Source organism: Labrus mixtus, chromosome 15 (assembly GCF_963584025.1).
Source record: "Labrus mixtus chromosome 15, fLabMix1.1, whole genome shotgun sequence".
NCBI classification, from domain to species: Eukaryota; Metazoa; Chordata; class Actinopteri; order Labriformes; family Labridae; genus Labrus; species Labrus mixtus.
In genome coordinates this window covers 23,971,366-23,988,456 of record NC_083626.1, presented here as the reverse complement: position 1 = coordinate 23,988,456, position 17,091 = coordinate 23,971,366, and the positions used below count along the sequence as shown (strand labels likewise).

The 17,091-nt window shown below is 42.5% G+C and overlaps 1 protein-coding gene across 1 annotated transcript in view; it reads right to left on the bottom strand.

The window, feature by feature from the left end:
- Positions 1 to 11,349, bottom strand: part of itga5 (integrin, alpha 5 (fibronectin receptor, alpha polypeptide)) — a 37,711-nt gene extending 26,362 nt beyond the window's left edge. Inside the window, exons 1-2 of the mRNA XM_061057915.1 lie at positions 10,917 to 11,349; positions 5 to 135 (exon numbers count right to left, since the gene is read on the bottom strand). Of these exons, the coding sequence (XP_060913898.1) occupies positions 5 to 135; positions 10,917 to 11,125 (340 nt within the window). The 5' untranslated portion in view covers positions 11,126 to 11,349. The remainder of the gene's footprint in view (positions 1 to 4; positions 136 to 10,916) is intronic.
- Between the last annotated feature and the right edge of the window lie 5,742 nt (positions 11,350 to 17,091).

The window sequence follows — 17,091 nt, the reverse complement described above, 5'->3', positions numbered from 1 at the left end:
TTACCTTCAGGATCAAACGCGATGGTATGACAATCTGACTGGTTGAAACTCCATGGACAGTAGAAGACTGATCCTCCCTCCGTAACATTTACCTGCCATGTGTTGGCCTTTGGCGCTCCTATTACCACACTTGCACTGCAAAAAAAGAGACAGAAAAAGAGGAAAGTTACTCTAAATCTGATGTTACCAGTTTACCATACCTTGGGATCCTTACAAACCTGTAAATTACAAAGGTTTGAAGCTCTTAACCTGGCCTTGATTAAAAAATTGCATTCCAGACCTCCCCCTCGACAGATTTAGACACATTGCAGTGTGCACATTTTACCGCTTAGCTAGCTACATTCTGACTCAGAAGCAAAACATTTTAACAGGTTGCAGCACAGTTTTACATAATCCCATACAGGCCAGAGGAAACTGATGCTTTGACATGTGCACATATGTTGCTTGACAAACACATTCGCGCCACTTGTACATTCAGACACACAAGGAGAAACACTCACACAGTCACACATGCATCCCTGAGGGGCAGATTGAACAGGAAAACAAGAAAGCAGACAGGCTAAGTGGAGTCACACTCTTGTTTCTACAGCTGTGACAGCAAACTTCCCTGTCCTCGGAGCTACAAAGGGAACGGACTATTTCAACCGACATCAGTGGTTATGATTAGTCCAGGACCAATAAAACACAGGACAGAATTGATAGATGAAAGAGGAGAAGAAGAAGGGGCAGTGAGAGATCATATGCCAATGTAGAAACCTCAACTCCAGCATGGGGAAGTTCAAAAAAGTATACCCCAAGAGACTGAGCTGCTAAAGTGTACAGATTAGCCATTACCTCATTCTGGACCGACTTGACCCAACAAGCACCACAGAAAAATTGCTGGCATTGATGTGGGTAAAAGAGGCATGGGACCATAGAGACCAGATGGTGTCTAGGGGGGCTACTAAACAGGAAGAGAGACCACCCTTTCCGGCCCCTGATCTTCCAATAGTGCATGAAGGTTGACAATTTAGCTAAACTTAGCATCCTGCCCTTGGGGTATTACTCATAAGGGTGCAGAGGGAGACAGGGAGCTTGCATGAGTCAAAATGTAGTTAAAGTAATTTACCATATTTATATGACGTCATGCTCGGGGTTGGAGCTCCAGTGCTGTTTTAATGTGGTACTGCTGTGTAACAATCTTTTTAATAACAGAGAGCATCAGATGCATCATCTCAAGTGTATCTGTCCTCGACTTTTGAGCAACTAAACTGACAATGAAAGTGAACATCTGGAGAGAGACATATTTTGAGTGAAACATATTGTTTAACCCAAGAGATGTTAAAACATGCAATAGAAGAAGAAAAACTTGGCTCATGGTGATGTTATATAAATGTTATGTTAGCTAACAGGTGGTCAAATATAACCTTGCCTGTTGTGAAGCATATGCTAATGAGTAAGGCTATGAAAGTGTTTTAGCTTCAAATGCCCTATAGGCATCCTGACCCCCCAGAGTACCTCACAACAGGGTCCGAAGGCTATTTGGTTACTATTAACATAACCTCAAGGTTTACCTTTTAGTCAAGTCAAGCCAAGTTTACTTCCCTAGTTTTTTTACAAAACATTCCCCAAAAGTACAGCTCAATAGGCTATGGAGGTTAAACTTGCTAGTTTACTTAACAATTAGCTAGCTAGTTTTACATTTTAGCAAACATGTATCCAAACGTGCAACTCAACAGGATCCACTGGCTATAGTTCACTTTACTATTAGCTAGCTAACATAACAGTAAGGCTTAAATTTTATGAAGACACTGCATTATGCCGCAAAAAGTAAAAGTCAATAGGGTCCAGAGGCTAATAAACATGCTAGTTCACTTTACAATTGCCTAATAAGGTTTACAGTGTGGCAAAACATAGCATCCAGCACTACACCACATGGTCCAAAGGCTTTAAGTTGCTTAATTGTTAGCTAGCTTACATTACCTTAAAATAGTTAACATTATATTTAGCAAGTGCACGTTAATGTTAGCTAGGAATTTGAACATTTCCTATTGTTGTTACAAACTAACATTAGCTGAGAGATGGCTGAATGCGCAATAGTTGCTAATAATTTAGCAAATATATCATTGTAACCGGAAATATTTGCCCAACATCTCTAAACTTTTGACTAGGCCTGCTGGTTTTGCTTTTGGTTATTTACAGGAAAAGCACTAGCATGCGGATTTATCTACTTTCCTTCTTGATTGACGAAGCCGACACAGCTCTCCAACACTGCAACATGAAAACCGTCTGATTATGGTTAATAGTCTCAGGCTTTGTTATGGGAAAAACTCATTCCTGAGAAGCCACTGATAACCTCAGATGACAAAACACAAAAAGCGCTGGCTAGCTTGTGGAAAAATGTAACAGAAGTGGGCCAGGGTTTGTTGGTGGTCAGCACAAAGCTTTCAAATCATGTCAGAATCCAAGGTTTTGAAAACACACAACTGATGCAGAACAAAGGGATGGTCTACAAGCAGAAGTTATGAGTTAAAGGATTATATGTGGTCTAGATACCTCAGAAGATGTACAATGCCAATTTTAAATGTAGAGCAGAAATCCTTGGTTTGGGTTGAAAGAGGGAAAAAGAAACAACCAGTCCAACTTTGAGAGCAAGAAACAGTTTCTGACCTCATATGCAGACAAAGGAATACCCAGAGCAGCTGAGCTCCACCTGCAGAGGGGCTTCGTGTTCAGGGACCCTCACACACTGAGATGGCTAGAGATCTCCCTTTTTCTGCCTCAAGACTTTCACACAAATGTACATTCTCTAAATATCTAACACTTGCAATTATGCTCTGTAAAGCTGTTCTTTTTTTGGGCTTTTTATGCCCAAAAAAAGAGAGAACGTAGAACGGCGAGAACGTGGGGAATGACATGCGGGAAAGGTGCAACAAGTTGGGTTCGAACTGGTACCCAGCACACTCAACACCTGCAAATCATAGATATGGGCTGAATAAAAAAGCTCCAAAGATTAACTAAAGTGATAATCTGTGCGAAGTGAAAGAATTCAGAGCCAAGAAAAGAACAGAGATTAACACATTTTTCTTGGGCAAAAACCTTTAAGAAAGAATGTGAGTGTAAGCTCATTTATGCAGTACATGACACCACTGGAGGAAAATGTACACACTCAAGAGGCCAAGGACACTGGAAGCTACAGATCTGAACCGAGTCCAAGCATAATTGACCATGGCAGCTTTTCAAAGGGAAATAATAAAGGAAATAACAAAACAAGCAGATCATGCTTTCAGCACGTTGGCAGCTGGAGCACGTTTTCCTCTACCTTTCACAGAAAAACACAGATGTGAGGACACACATTCAAAGATGGCTATCTGAAAGTATTGCAAATTAGGAGAAATTAGCATTTAATGGGTCCTTATCAGACAAGGATCTGTCTAGATCCAAACTGGTGTTTCCCCGCCCAACACTTTATCTGCTGTGTGCTCTGAAGGTAAAGCTTTTGTATCATTAGCATTTAATGAAGCTGTAAGTGCAGTCGACTGAGAGCTGCATTACAAATTCCTTTGTAAGAAAAGGTGGAGTGTATTGCTGGCTCTTGGGATGGTATGCAAATATATGTAACTGGTAGGGGGGCAGCTGTACTGCTTAAGGGCAGACTCATCAGGTTGTATTGAGCCAAAGTGGCTAAAATGAGTGCAGACAAAAGGCTGTTCACAGAGAGAGAGTGATAGGGATAACAGCAGGCAAAGCTGAAAAGCCATGACCAAACTTTAGTCAAATGTTTTGGCTACTGGAGAATTAAAGCGATCCTCACTTGCTTATTTCTAAGTGCCATGTTGCTATGGAGAAAAAGCAAACCGATTTCACAAGAGACCTCTGCAATGCCTTAGTGGGGGACTAGTTCGAAGATAAGCATTAGTGACTTCACCATGTCTTGCAAAGTCAGCCCCACCGGCTGCCACACAGCAGCCACTAATGACCTCCACCACTCAGCTGACAATTAAGCACGAATTAAGACTACTGTAAATGATTCGAGCAGCAAGTTTGGAATGCGTAAACAACAGCTTCACTATTAGCAAAGACTGGGTTTGTCTCATTTGAAGCTAAAATGCTACCAAAAATCTCCCACCACACCATAATTGCCAGATTGTAAACCGCTATTTTATGTGGGGTTGAGAAATAAGGGGTGCTGGAACTTGCTGATGTGACACTATCATGCGTGCGTAGCTATTGCTAATATGGTTTATGATGAGGTTACAGAATGGGGTTAAAAGAGGGCAAATTCCTCTGTTACCCCCTGCTCCTTGAGCCCAGACAACCCCCCCCCCCCACACCCATTCCACATTTAATTGTCTTCCACCCAGCTGCAAAGCTGATGTCACTCGAACACTATTATAAAAGCTTTAATCTAGAAAGTAAGGGGGAAAATCGCATTCGTTAAGCCTGCCAAAGTCACCATCTGCAGTCATAAACATGGCTCAACAAACCCTATAACACAAATGGGGTGGGTTTGTGTGTGTGTGTGTGTTGAGGGTGGGGGGGGGGGGGGGGGGGGGGTAGTGGCCTTCAAACCTCAGCAACACCTACGTAAAACATGTACAGTGACCCATGGAGTGTACACTGCTCTATCAACACATGCTTGAACACTGAAGTGATTCTATATCGTTCAAATGCAGTGACCTGATCCGAGCCAGAGGCCGCACTTGACCTTCACCGCTCTCGCTCAGGCAGAAAATAAATGAAGCATGCCCAAACACAACAAACATGTCCAACCACGGCCATTCTGAAGAATTACTTCATCAACAAAAATCAAACATGGTTAAGACTAATGGGGGTTGAATTATTGAGCTGGATAGTTAGTTCACATTATTCAATATATTAATGGATAGTTGTATGATGTCATGATCTGTACTATTGACTTTTTGAAATATGCATGTGCACTAAGAGTGAGATCAGCTGGATGACAGAAATGAGTGTGTGTTGACTTATTCTAGACCACATAGAGCCAGGCGAGCAGTCTTGCATCTTCTCAAAGCCAAGGCCAGACAGAAGCTGTTTGAGTCTGCTCGTCTGCCATATGGACGATCTGGACGATCTATTCCCATACACACCAAACACACACACACACACACACACGTGTTTTCAGTGCTGCTGTCCAGGAGTCTGGGGATGATGAGAGTAGCAGTGCCTGTTGGGATGGCGTGTGCTGTCTACAGAGAGTTTACTGTGCTGTACAAAAGCCACTTTTTTTTTTTTACGAACGGTCAGATGTTACTGCAAGACGCAGAAAGAGATAAGGGAGTTGTTTGTTGCTCTTAATGCCTGGAGCAAGTCAGGACTTCTTTAACAATTCATAAACTTTTCCACATGAACTGAATAAAGTTGAAAGAGAGCAGCTGAGATCTGAACCCGCACCGAACAGATCTGATCAGATAAACAGTCCAGGATCTGATTCCACCATCACCACAAAACTGCTTCCTTGGTATCCTCAGAAGGATAGTCGTGGTGAGCAACAGGTGGTCTGCAAATTACAAGTGCTGGAGCAGAGGAAATCCAACATCGTTGTTTATTGTCACACAGGAAAACGATCAGACATCCAAAACCAATTTGAAATAGCTTTAGACTAGATGATTTTACACTGCTCTGCAGCTGGGTAGGCATTGCTAGTCTTCTTACTGAATCAGCAAGCTGATTTAGCAGTTGTCGTTTTTACTCCCGTCCTTTCAGCAAGCATTGCTGACACACTCTGTGTCTGTATCATGCCCTCCAAATACGAAAGCTTTTACTGTTAATGTGTCTGAACCAGCAGCTGTTTTGTGAAAACCACAAACCATGCAGAAAGCATTTCACATGTGGCAAGCGAGAAATTTCAAGCATCCTGCAACATGAAGATGACTTGTGTTCAGGCCTGTGCATTATCTCATACCAAACTGTGCCCACCCCACCCCCCCCAAATACCACCCCTCCCTTTGCCTTTCACAGTCAAACTGCCCTAAAATCTTCCCGCAGGGAGTTTAACTGCTGGTGGTTCACACCTCTCCACAATGCCCACGTCAGGGGGTCCAGTCCTCTCACCTCAGGATAGAGGGCTGTTGTATTAAATGTGATGATTGGGGCGGGGGGGGGGGGGGGGGGGGAGGCAGCTGTTGAAACACTTCGTCTGCCCCCCCTCCCCCCCTCAAACTCTGACTTAACCCACACATGCATACAGAGACAGTAATGGCCAGAGGTATTTCCATCTTTAATATGAATTCTGATGCAAATTTTGAATTTCATCCAGGAGGATTTCATAGGACGATGTCGTCATTGGCCTCTTTCTATATAAAGGATAGCCTTTATCAAGTTACCATACACGTGAGTCATTTCATGACCTGGGGTTAAAACAAACCAGGCCTCCTGGCAGTAAGAGATTCAAATCTAGCAAAGTGTGAGTCAGGACGACCCTGAACCAATGGCTGACTCCATTCAAAGGTAGACATGACGTCCTCTGGGCATTCCCAAACCCAACGCTGCAGACGTGACAGGAGCAGGCTCCATGGGTCCTTTTAAACACATCGTCACAATCAACGCAGACGTCATTTTCCAGTCAAACACACACAGGCTCATTTTCTAAAGCTCCCTTTACCAACAGCGCAGTGAAAGCTAGACAGGCACTTTAAAATTTGAGAGCGTGCAGTGTAGCCATGCTAAGTATATCCTCACTGACCTTTACAACAACAGACACTTATATGCCCAACCGAACGGCCTGATCGTCATAGGTGCATATAAAGTTTGACAACAGAGAATTAAAGCAGCTTTTCTAAAATTAAGTTAGAAATAAGTCATAGTTAAAACTCCGAAAATGGAAAACAGGTAAACATTTTCAGTCGTGAGGACAAAGGGCTCTATTGTCTGCAGGCAATGACGAGAACCTGGATGAGGCAAAACTTGGCAGGCCCAAATATATAAACTGGGCTCCTGCAGCTCAAACACTTAACTGGTTTGATTTAGAAATAAGGTCCATAGAAAGAGGACACTGGTGAAAACAATAACAGAAAAGAGAGTGATCTTAAATGGAGAGGGACCTCAGTGTAGTCAGAGAAAACATTGCTGCTTCAGTGGTCAGAAGAGAGACCAGGCCAATGTCAATATTAGTTTTAACTCGAACCCTTTTTGGAGAGGGTAAACTCCAGGAGAGTGACCTACATGGACTGGTTGACCTCTGCACGTGAACGTCATGGTCAAACCATCCGTGAGTCAACGCACATCACCGGCACATCCCTGAAACATGTGTGTGGACTGGAAGAGATTACTAACTCCATCGGAGGGTTCTCTGTCATTGCACAGAGCTTTGTGACGGCAATATCGTCCCCACGGCTGCTTCAGACTAAAGGTATGCCTCGTCAGTAAGCAGTCTTCAGTTTAAGATTTTGCTTGACCATCATTTTCCATCATTAATTCATTATCCATACTTTTGGGTCATAAGACAATATTTTGAGCTCCAGGGCTGAAAAATTATTTTGCAAGAAAACATCAACAACACTGTAACAGGAACATTGTTAGCGGACTGTTTTTGGGAAACGTGTTTGCATGCAAATTCTTTCCCATCCCCTGCTTTGGTTATTGAAACTTGGGTTGGTAAATCAATGGTTCATTTAGTGTGTTTTAATTAGCTCCAGTCTAGCTATATACTGCCAAGAGGCGAACTTGCTCAGTGTTGAATGTTAGCGACAATTGTTGTGATAATGTTGCATAACATTACCATAACATTACCACCATAACCATAAAGAAACTGTGAATAACAGTCGCTTTATTCACTCAGTGTAGCAAAAACAGAAAAGGACCCTTTTCCCAACTTCTTCATTTGACTAAGAGCTTATCTGGACACTTTCTGCTGACTGCTGCGACTTCAGAACATGTGCTTAACTGCGTCTAATGTAAAATCTGACTTTTCCTTGAACAGAAGAGACTCGCTTCTCGTGGAAAAAAGGCCCAACTTTTAATTAATGTGACTTTAACCCTTTTAAAAAAAACATGGGCACACTTCTTATGCTTATATATTAATCTGCATATTTGTATTCTATATCCAACATGGGAAGATCCAAGATTCAACACAACAATCAGAAAATGTAAAACTGTCATTAAAACCATCAGCAGCAGTCATCAGATTTGAGATGCACGCTGAGAATTTAGAAGTTTGCTCAGACAACAGAAAAGTTGGCAGTCCTGCATTGACATTTTTTTTTGCAACTAAACAAACAATGAAACCTTGATTCATCAAAGACTTTTTTCTTTAACGTATGTTTGGTCAACTATAAAGGGGCAGTCATAAGTAACAAAACAAATGGTTTTGAAATGTACAATCCCTCAAAAGTGCTACATTTTTTTGGTGGACAGGCACCAGAAGCTGTCTCATCCTCTCATTCGCTCCAGGACGGGTCTGTTATTATTTACACCCCCTGATCTCTGACCTCTTCTATCTCTGAATGATCCACTCCCTTATCACTGCCTGGCACCGGTGAGAACCAAAGAGGAGTCTGTAACCGGTGTTTGATTATTTAGTGTTTGGGGAGAGTGTCAGAGCTCACAAGTCTTTCAGAATAAAGAGGAGGGTGTGTGTAACAGAGGAGTTCATCTTCACAGATCATGAAATAACATACAAACACAACAGGGGACCATATATCCTCCTGCCCTTCTCGTATGTTTCTGACAGGAGCCGTCACGCACAGTTAACAGGCTCTGTCCTCAGGCGTTCTTCCATGGTGGGCTGTCTGCCAGCGTCCAAACTTAATTTTATTAGTCCAGGCCGGAGGGCACGACAGATATATAAACTCCATGTCAATGACGAGCGCCAAAGTGGGAGAAAGTAAGCCTTTGTGTTTGGAGGCCTGACAAGGAACGTTTATGGATGTGAGAACTATCTTCCTCCCTTGTCTCCACATCTGCAGCAGACCATTGGTCATTGAGCCGGAGATAAATAAAGTTTTTCAAAAGCGGCAACAGTTCAGTTCATAAAAGGTCAGAGGCAGGCTTACAGCAGCTCCACTACGACTCCCCGTTCAACCCTCAACTGACCTCACCCGGGGATTCCAGCTACTCCCCCTCTCCCCCAAAGTGTGGGAGATGATGATGTGACGGCAGAAACAGGAGATAACAGAAACTCAATTCCAGACTCTGCTGATATTTTTTCACGTGTCGACTTCTAAGAAAAGCGGGGATGAAAAGTGGCAGATATATGTGGTTTCCAGATTAAGCTCTGATTCACGCTCATAAATCTGCTTTCACTTTGTTTTGTTTGACATTTTGACTTCTGAACACACATCATCCAACGGGAAAATTACAGGTTTTCAGGAAGCTACATTTACATTATTTTTCTCTGCTTGAACAAAGCACGGTCTCATCTCCTCCTCCACGGCTTCTCGACTCCAGAAAACTTCAGATTAAGTCATCAGTATGATGACGTCTCCTGTGTCTCACACATAATGAGACTAAGGGGGGAGTGATGGGGAAGGCTAGACGGTGGGTTGGGTGGGTGAAGGAGGGGAGGGGGTTGTAGGTGGTGGATGAATTAAAAAGCCCTGCAGGATGACATCAGCATAGGAGGAAAATAGGGGAGGGGGATGTCGAGGAGAGAAGAGGGTCTACGCGTTCAAGCTCCACGTCCTAAATCATACCGCTCTCATGAAGCTTCCCAGGCTGGGACATGAAGAGCAATAGCAGCAGGCTTTTAAAAAGACAGCAAAGGCCGGGGGAAGAGGGGGTGGTGGGTGGGGGGGGGGGGAGACATTTCCCCATGTCTGAGTGTCTGCCGTCCAGGGACGCAGGGAGGAGAAAGAGGGGAAACTAGAGCTGCTGCTGAAGGCCCACTCGGCACAAAGCCCTTTCTCAAATCCCAGCATGCTGGCTGGTCGAACAGTGGGCCGAGACACAGGCTGAGCCAGGAAGTCTGATTACGTCTGAGTGAAACCTTGACTCTGGCCACAGAACCTTTTGCTAATCATTATTACGATTACAGGGTTGGGTCCAAACGTTTGACAGAACGTACAAAAACCCAAAGGCAGACCTGTCAGCATCTTATCAACCCTGGTTTGTTTTGTTATTTCCTGTATTTTTGTTGTTAATGCTCCTATAGGACAGTCAGGACGTCCCACACTGGTATTTTCTCCTCATACCGCGGGGGAATTAGACCCTGACCACAGGCATGTGTGAATGACTTTAAGACCCTCAAAATGACTGATGCCAAAATCTCTTTAGGAAGAATGCAGAGACAATCCAAGCATGCTGGGTGTCACGGAGCTCACATCCCCACAGAGCCAGGAAGCATCTCAATCCTCAGCAGCGTTTCAAACCAATAAGATGTGATTACTTAGGGTTGTAGTTAACAGGCTTTTTCAAGATAAATCAGATTAAAAGGTCAGAATTAAATGCAATTGTGTGGAGGAATGAGATTAGGATTTGAGGGGGATTCCAAAGGGGTTGATTCTTTTTTTTATGATGAAAAAGCCACTCTTTTAGATTAGCATTAGAGGGACTTTAATGTTGGAGTCACTTAGGACACAAATGTAATTTCCTAAATATATTCAATTACAGTGACTTGCGCGCACAGGGAGGGCGTGCGCACTGTGCGTAAAGTTCACATGTGTCCTGAGATCACAGTATGTACACAAAGCCCTGATTTAATGTCAGAGATAAAAACATCCAACATCCAAAAGAAAGTTGGCTGAATCCCGTATTTCCCTTTTGGAAGTTTGCCCTGTAACCTTAACACAGGGGTCGGAAATGTCCTGAAGTTCTCCAGTGTAACTGAGGCAATGGAAAGTTTGAAGGCTAAATGTTCAAGGAGTGATGAATTAATGTTTCAGGTTTTGGTCTGGTGTTGGTTTGCTGGGGGGGGGGAGCCCTCTCTGGTAAAGATAACAATTAGACATTTACTCTTATTCGGTGTCTTAGAAACTCACCTGGCAGAATCAGCCAAATAAAAGTCAACCGAGTATCCGAAGTAGCTCCCCTCAGGTCCGCTGTAAACAGCTGGGCTCTCCACGTCCAAGTTGAACGCCTCGCAGACAGGCTGAGAAAAAGTGAGTAATAGTCCGATCATACAAAGGACTGAGCGGGCGAGGAGCTCCGCTGTCCCCGGCGTCTTCACGTCAAATCGTTCCAAGCCCATTGTTGAGAATAAATTAATCCACTATAAGCCTCTGTCAAATGGCGAAATTGTTCCCAGTGCTCGGCGCGCTCAAGTCCGCAGATTGGAGCTTGAAACAGTGGTGGATTGTGGCTAAAACTGCATCCCTGTAACTCTAACCGGCCAGTATGTCATTAATGCTCCGTCAGCTCCTCTGTGCGTCCTCGCTCCTCTCTCTCTCTCTGTTTCTCTCTCTCTCTCTCTCTCCAGACACACGCCTCCTCTGCTCACCTACTCATGATACATGAGGCTGGGAGTTCCCACACCCGTGACAAAGTTTGGAGGAGGAGGAGGAGCCTGTGATTCCCCTCTAAAAAAAAAACATTATAGATGGCCTTCTCATCAACTTGCCTTTCTGCTTGATAACCAGATGTGGTAAAGATGTGGTCTCTGTCTTTGTTATCAGTGGGACAGAGATCATTAACCAAAAGAAGAATCCTCCTTTTGAGTTTATCTCTCAATTATCTTGAACCTTATAACACTGTCAACAAACTTCACATTTTAAACCAACACATTTAGATGTTTAGATGCTTCTGCTGTCCATGACAAGAACATCTTGTGGTTTTTTATCTCTTAGGGTTTTGACAGATAAGTCAGGAATTCAAACTGCTATGAAGCACCGCTTTGTTCTCTCTTGCGAGTATTTCAAGGCCTCATTTAAAGCACCGAAAAACTAAAGACCACTTTTATTTACCAAATGTAATCCTTCAATTGGCCCTTTGGGACTGGCTCCAAAAGTGAATCAACCTCCAGTGCAGAAAAACGAAGCCAACCCTGCTGGGTGCTGCTAGCTAATAGTTACTAAACTCAACTTGTTAGCCGTGCTTTGTTGTTGGGCCTTTTTGAGACTTTGTCATGCAAATATCTGACCAAAAATATGGTTTACTGTTTTGTTTATTGCAGTATCAGTCTTCCCCGAGAATACTGCCCTGGGTTTTTTTAAGGAGAGATTTCCACCATACATTAGCTTTAGTTAGCAACTATCGGTCTCTATTAGCATTAGCAGCTTATTAGCCCGTTTAGTGTTTGTTGTTATTTATCATACCAAGTCACTTTAATCATCACATGTCACTTTATCTTGTCGTTCTCTGCAAATACTGTCTCAGTTCCCTGCATAGTTAACTTCATCATTCATTTTGTGCTGTATATACCCCCTGTTTTTATTTTTATTTATCTTATCTATTCTGTTTAATGTGTATTTTGAGCTTACTTGTCTGTGCTGCTGCAAAGCCCAAATTTCCCCTCTGGGGATCAATAAAGTATCATCCTATCCTATCCTTGTTGTGTATTGATTATGTTTATTTTGCCATCCAATGTGAGAGGTGAGTGAGCAAACACCAAGTTCACTTTGTGCACCATCTTTCTTCAGTCTACAAAATAAACAGCTCTTTTCAGAAACCATTCTGCGGGAAACGCTCATAAACCAGCTAATAATTCAGCACCGCCTTTTGTCTGAATATTGTCCAAATACATTTTTTCTTCTTGCATTTTTTCATTTTTATATTTTTTTGTCATTTTGGTCTAAATTCCTATAGACTCAACGTTCATATTGTCGTGATGCATCCAGCCATGTTGTGTGGACTTTGTTGCCAGCTGATATTTGGGGGTTAATAAAAGCACTTGTTTGTTTTGAAGGTGCCAGATCAATAAAGCTATTTTTTTAAACTAATAATTAAAACTATTATCAACTGCTGGCTTGAGAAAACCAACATGGCGACGCCCAGAATAAGAATAGCGGTGCTTCAAATAAAGAAAGTTAATCAATTTTTTTTTTTTTAAAAGCAGGTGATGTCACCGTGGCAACAACAATACATTTTTTTTGTTTTTGATGAATTCCAATTATGTTTTTAACAAGGTGTGCTCTAGTTGACATTTCTTCCTCTCTTCTTCGCTGCGTTCAGAAATATGTCTGCTTCTTCTCCACATTTGGAGTAAACATCTCAAAGTTACATCTCTCATGATGACGCAGGGATTCATATTAACATCTCCTCACTAATTACTTTTTTTCACACACCCTTGAAACTCAATGTGTGATCCATATGTATTTCTATCTAATTACAGTGTTTCTAAGTCGGGCACATGATGTCCTCCGATGCTCTTGGAGAGGGTGTGGGAAGATTATGTATTCCTGCCTGTGAGTCACACGAGACCGAGGAAAGTGGTTAGGCTGCGTAAAGCAACTACTCACTGAAATGAGACCTTTAATAAACCTATCCAGGGCCGGCTGGAATTAGTGCCTGTTGGTTTAGTTGATTCACTTGAAGCCTCAGGGATTGAACACAGGGGTTAAATTTGGCTGTGTGGCAGTAGCAACATGAACTCTCAGTCAAGTGCTGCTCATATTTATAACCGGTCTGGAAGTCTGCTCGTAGACAGATGAGGAGTAATCCAGAGTGTCTGTTTGGGGGGCCACTTCACAGCTGTTGGGGGCACTTGATGGTTCAAAGCCCTAATCCTGGAGGGATCTCATTCTCTCACTCTGTTTTTAGTTCCTCAGGACGGGATTGTATGATGAAGGAGAGCTCAGAGTTGGAGATGTGGTCGACAGAAAGCCAGTTTATTTGAAGTCCAAACTTTCCCTCTGAAGTCAAAGTTTGGTTTTTAAAAACTCCATGAGAGAGATTTACATGAGAAAATGTTTGCCACAGAGGCACTAAAGAATTAAAATGAGTTACATGTGAACTCATGCCACTTGAATTCGTGTTTCTGTATATTTTTGAAGCCACTGGAAGTCGTCATCGTCCTCTACAAAGTCCCATGACCTCATGTTTGAGGTTAGTCAGAGGTGGGAAAGCAAAGACTTTGGAAATAGATCAAACTGATATAATCTCTGAGTCATTGTCACTTTAGAGTCTGCAAGATTCAGAGGTGGGACAACCAAAGTACAAATAGTTTTTTCTGTAGTGAAGTAGAGTTTTTAAGTATTTGCACTTTACATGAGTACCTATTTTCCTGATAGCTGTTTGCTTTAACCCATATTTTGTAACACAAATATCTGTACTTTCTGCCTCTACATATTGAAAACAGGCTTTTTAAACTTTAGGTTTAATGTATTTGAGGGGATCTTTTTTTCTATTGGTTTTTGCTTACTAATTTTTGACCAAACCTGGATATATAAATCAAGACCTGAACTGTGATTGGCTGTTTGCCTTGTCAGAGGCGGGACTATTTTGGCTGTGTTACAACAGGTTGCTTATAGTTTTCTTTGCAGTTCAGTGTTGCCCATTTCACGTTGTTAGTATTTTAAATGAGTGACATTTAACTTTGGACATAGGGAGCTGTTTTCAGTGGGTGGCAAATATGTGCCCTTAAAAAATTGTGTCAAAAAGTACCTTTTAAATATTGGTTTTGTTCCATTTCTTTGCTCTGTCACATGTTGTCCCATCTGAGGTCCAAACTGCACAATGTTTCATCTGATAGGTTGAAAAATATCAGACATTTGGGTCGCGATTTTTCATGAGGAGTTGGTGGTGGGTGCTGACCAGTCGAGAATCACTGATCTAAATGCTGGCACTTTATTGTGGAGATAAAAAGGGTTAATAAATGCGTTTCACTCATGTGACTGTGTGCGTTCCTAACACTACCCGCCACCACTGAAGAAGTCAGTGGCCCAATTCAGTCACCCCAGTCACAAAAAGTGTGGCCCCAAGTTTTAAAAAACATATCACCTGAAGAAGCCATCCGGTGGAAACGTTGTGCTTTAATAAACTTTTTGTGGCATTGAGTGAGTTTGCAGGCATGTCTCTTTCTTCTGGCTGATGTTTTTGAATTGCCCTGCACCTATGTGATTTGCGTTTAACCCCCACCATCTATCCATGCACAATGTTGTAGTTTAACATCTCTTCCTTTTCCCACACTTCTGAATTAGTTTCATCCAGTAGCAACTTAACCAACAAACCAGTGTACACAACTGTGTTCCATATTTTCTGTGTGAGGCCAGACTCTGTTCTGCTTTTTGATGATGTGTAATTGGGTTTGGCTAACTGAACAATATTTTCCATTTCCCTCCAACTGTGATTTCTGTTGCAAAAGGGGGTGTGGTTTTATTCCAATGCCTCTGCTCTGACATCATCACTTGGCCACTATGGCAACAGATCTGAAGTGCAGCAAAATACTTAGAGAACATTTCACCGGACTGTACATAGCTGGCCGACTTTTTAAATATAGACCTGACACATTTGCACTCCTGCAAGGCCAGGCATATATGTAGCTGCTGATATGCACACACACACACACACACACACACACACACACACACACACACTGACTCTCTCCCACTCTGGTAACTGGCCATGTGTTTTCCGATATAGTGGGACAGAATATTTATAGATCTACCAGAAGGCCACTTAGTGGTCACATGGTTTTATCGGATAAGAAAGTGTGAACTCTGTTCTCATGCCACTGCGCCTCCTTTGTTTTGCACCTTACACATATTTCCGTGGCAGTTCAACAATTTTAAAACACATGCAGCAAAATGTCATCCGTAATCATAAAAAGCTTTTAAAGGAATACTTCACCCTTTTCCAAAATGTCCTTAATTGCGGAGAGTTGGTGGAATGTTAGATCATACCAAACTTATTACGCCTGCATGTTAAAGATAGGGCAGGCAATTTATTGGTGCAGGACTTCTTGTTATTTGTTCAACTTATTTTTTTTTACATGAAATTTTAATTTATAACTCAATTACTCCTCAATCAAAACAAGAACATTCGTATTTTCAGAAGTCCCAGGCCTGAAATGGGTGACACTTATTCATGAACCCTTTGTACATCTGCACAGGCTAAAGCTAGCAAGCCAATTGCAAAGAAATTTAAGATTTAAGATTTTAAGACTTAAGATTTACTTTATTGATCCCGCAAGGGGAAAATTCTGTTTATCATGCAACACACACATAGGCTGAAATATACACACATGCACAAACAGGATCCTGTGGACATGCACTAATGGAGAGACGTCAGAGTGACGGAGCGGCCCACGGCGGGCGCTCCTGAGCTGGTGGTGGGGAGGGGGTTTGGTGCCTTGCTCAAGGGCACCTCGGCAGTGCTCAGGAAGTGATCTGGCACCTCTCCAGCTACCAGACCAACTTCCATATTTGGTTCGCACCGGGACTTGAACCAGCGACCCTCCGGTTCCCAACCCAAGTCACTTCAGACTGAGCTCCTGCCGTCAATGGCAAAGAATAAAACGATGCAAATGATGCACGAAGAGAGGCAGTGAGTGCATGTCTGTGTCTAGGGAGAGTCTTGTGCGCTTTTTTGGTTGGATACTTCAAAATCTATCTTTCTCTGGCTGGTTTCTCTATAATTGCCAGCCCATCTTTAACTGTGAATCCTAAGACAGAGGGCGTGAATTTAGCTTAGCATAAATACGTAGCATTGCTAGGTCCAAAACGCAACATAATCTGTCCACCAGAAATTCTGATGCAAATGAAATGGTTTTATCCGTACCAGAATGTAATGACTAGGCCTACTTTCATTTCAACGTTTCTTAATTAGTGATTTTTAAAGATTCTGGTTGCTTTCAGTCTTTTGTTAAGCTAACAACAAAACAACACCTCCTGTGCAGACAAGCGAATAAACTTCAAATGTAATTGTTTGTAGTTCTAAATTCAGAAAATGGTCACTTTATCTATCACTTTCCACTGGCACCTGCCTGATCTCCTTTCTCTTTCCAGCACAAACATTAAGCTGAGACTGATGGGGCGGGGAGGGGAGACACCAGGATGGCTGCCATTAGGGAACTGTAAGTGTTTTAAGTCACAGAGTAAACACCATTTTACCACTCGAGAATAGTCAGCAAATAAAGGCCAGAACAGGCAACTTGATAGTTTGTACACACACAGTGACAACACTCAAAAGGATTTCACTTCTGTTTGTTCCTTTTAGCGAGTGGTTACCAACATTTTGGACCTGAGCAGCTAGAACGTCCCTGACACTTTTTAAATGTAG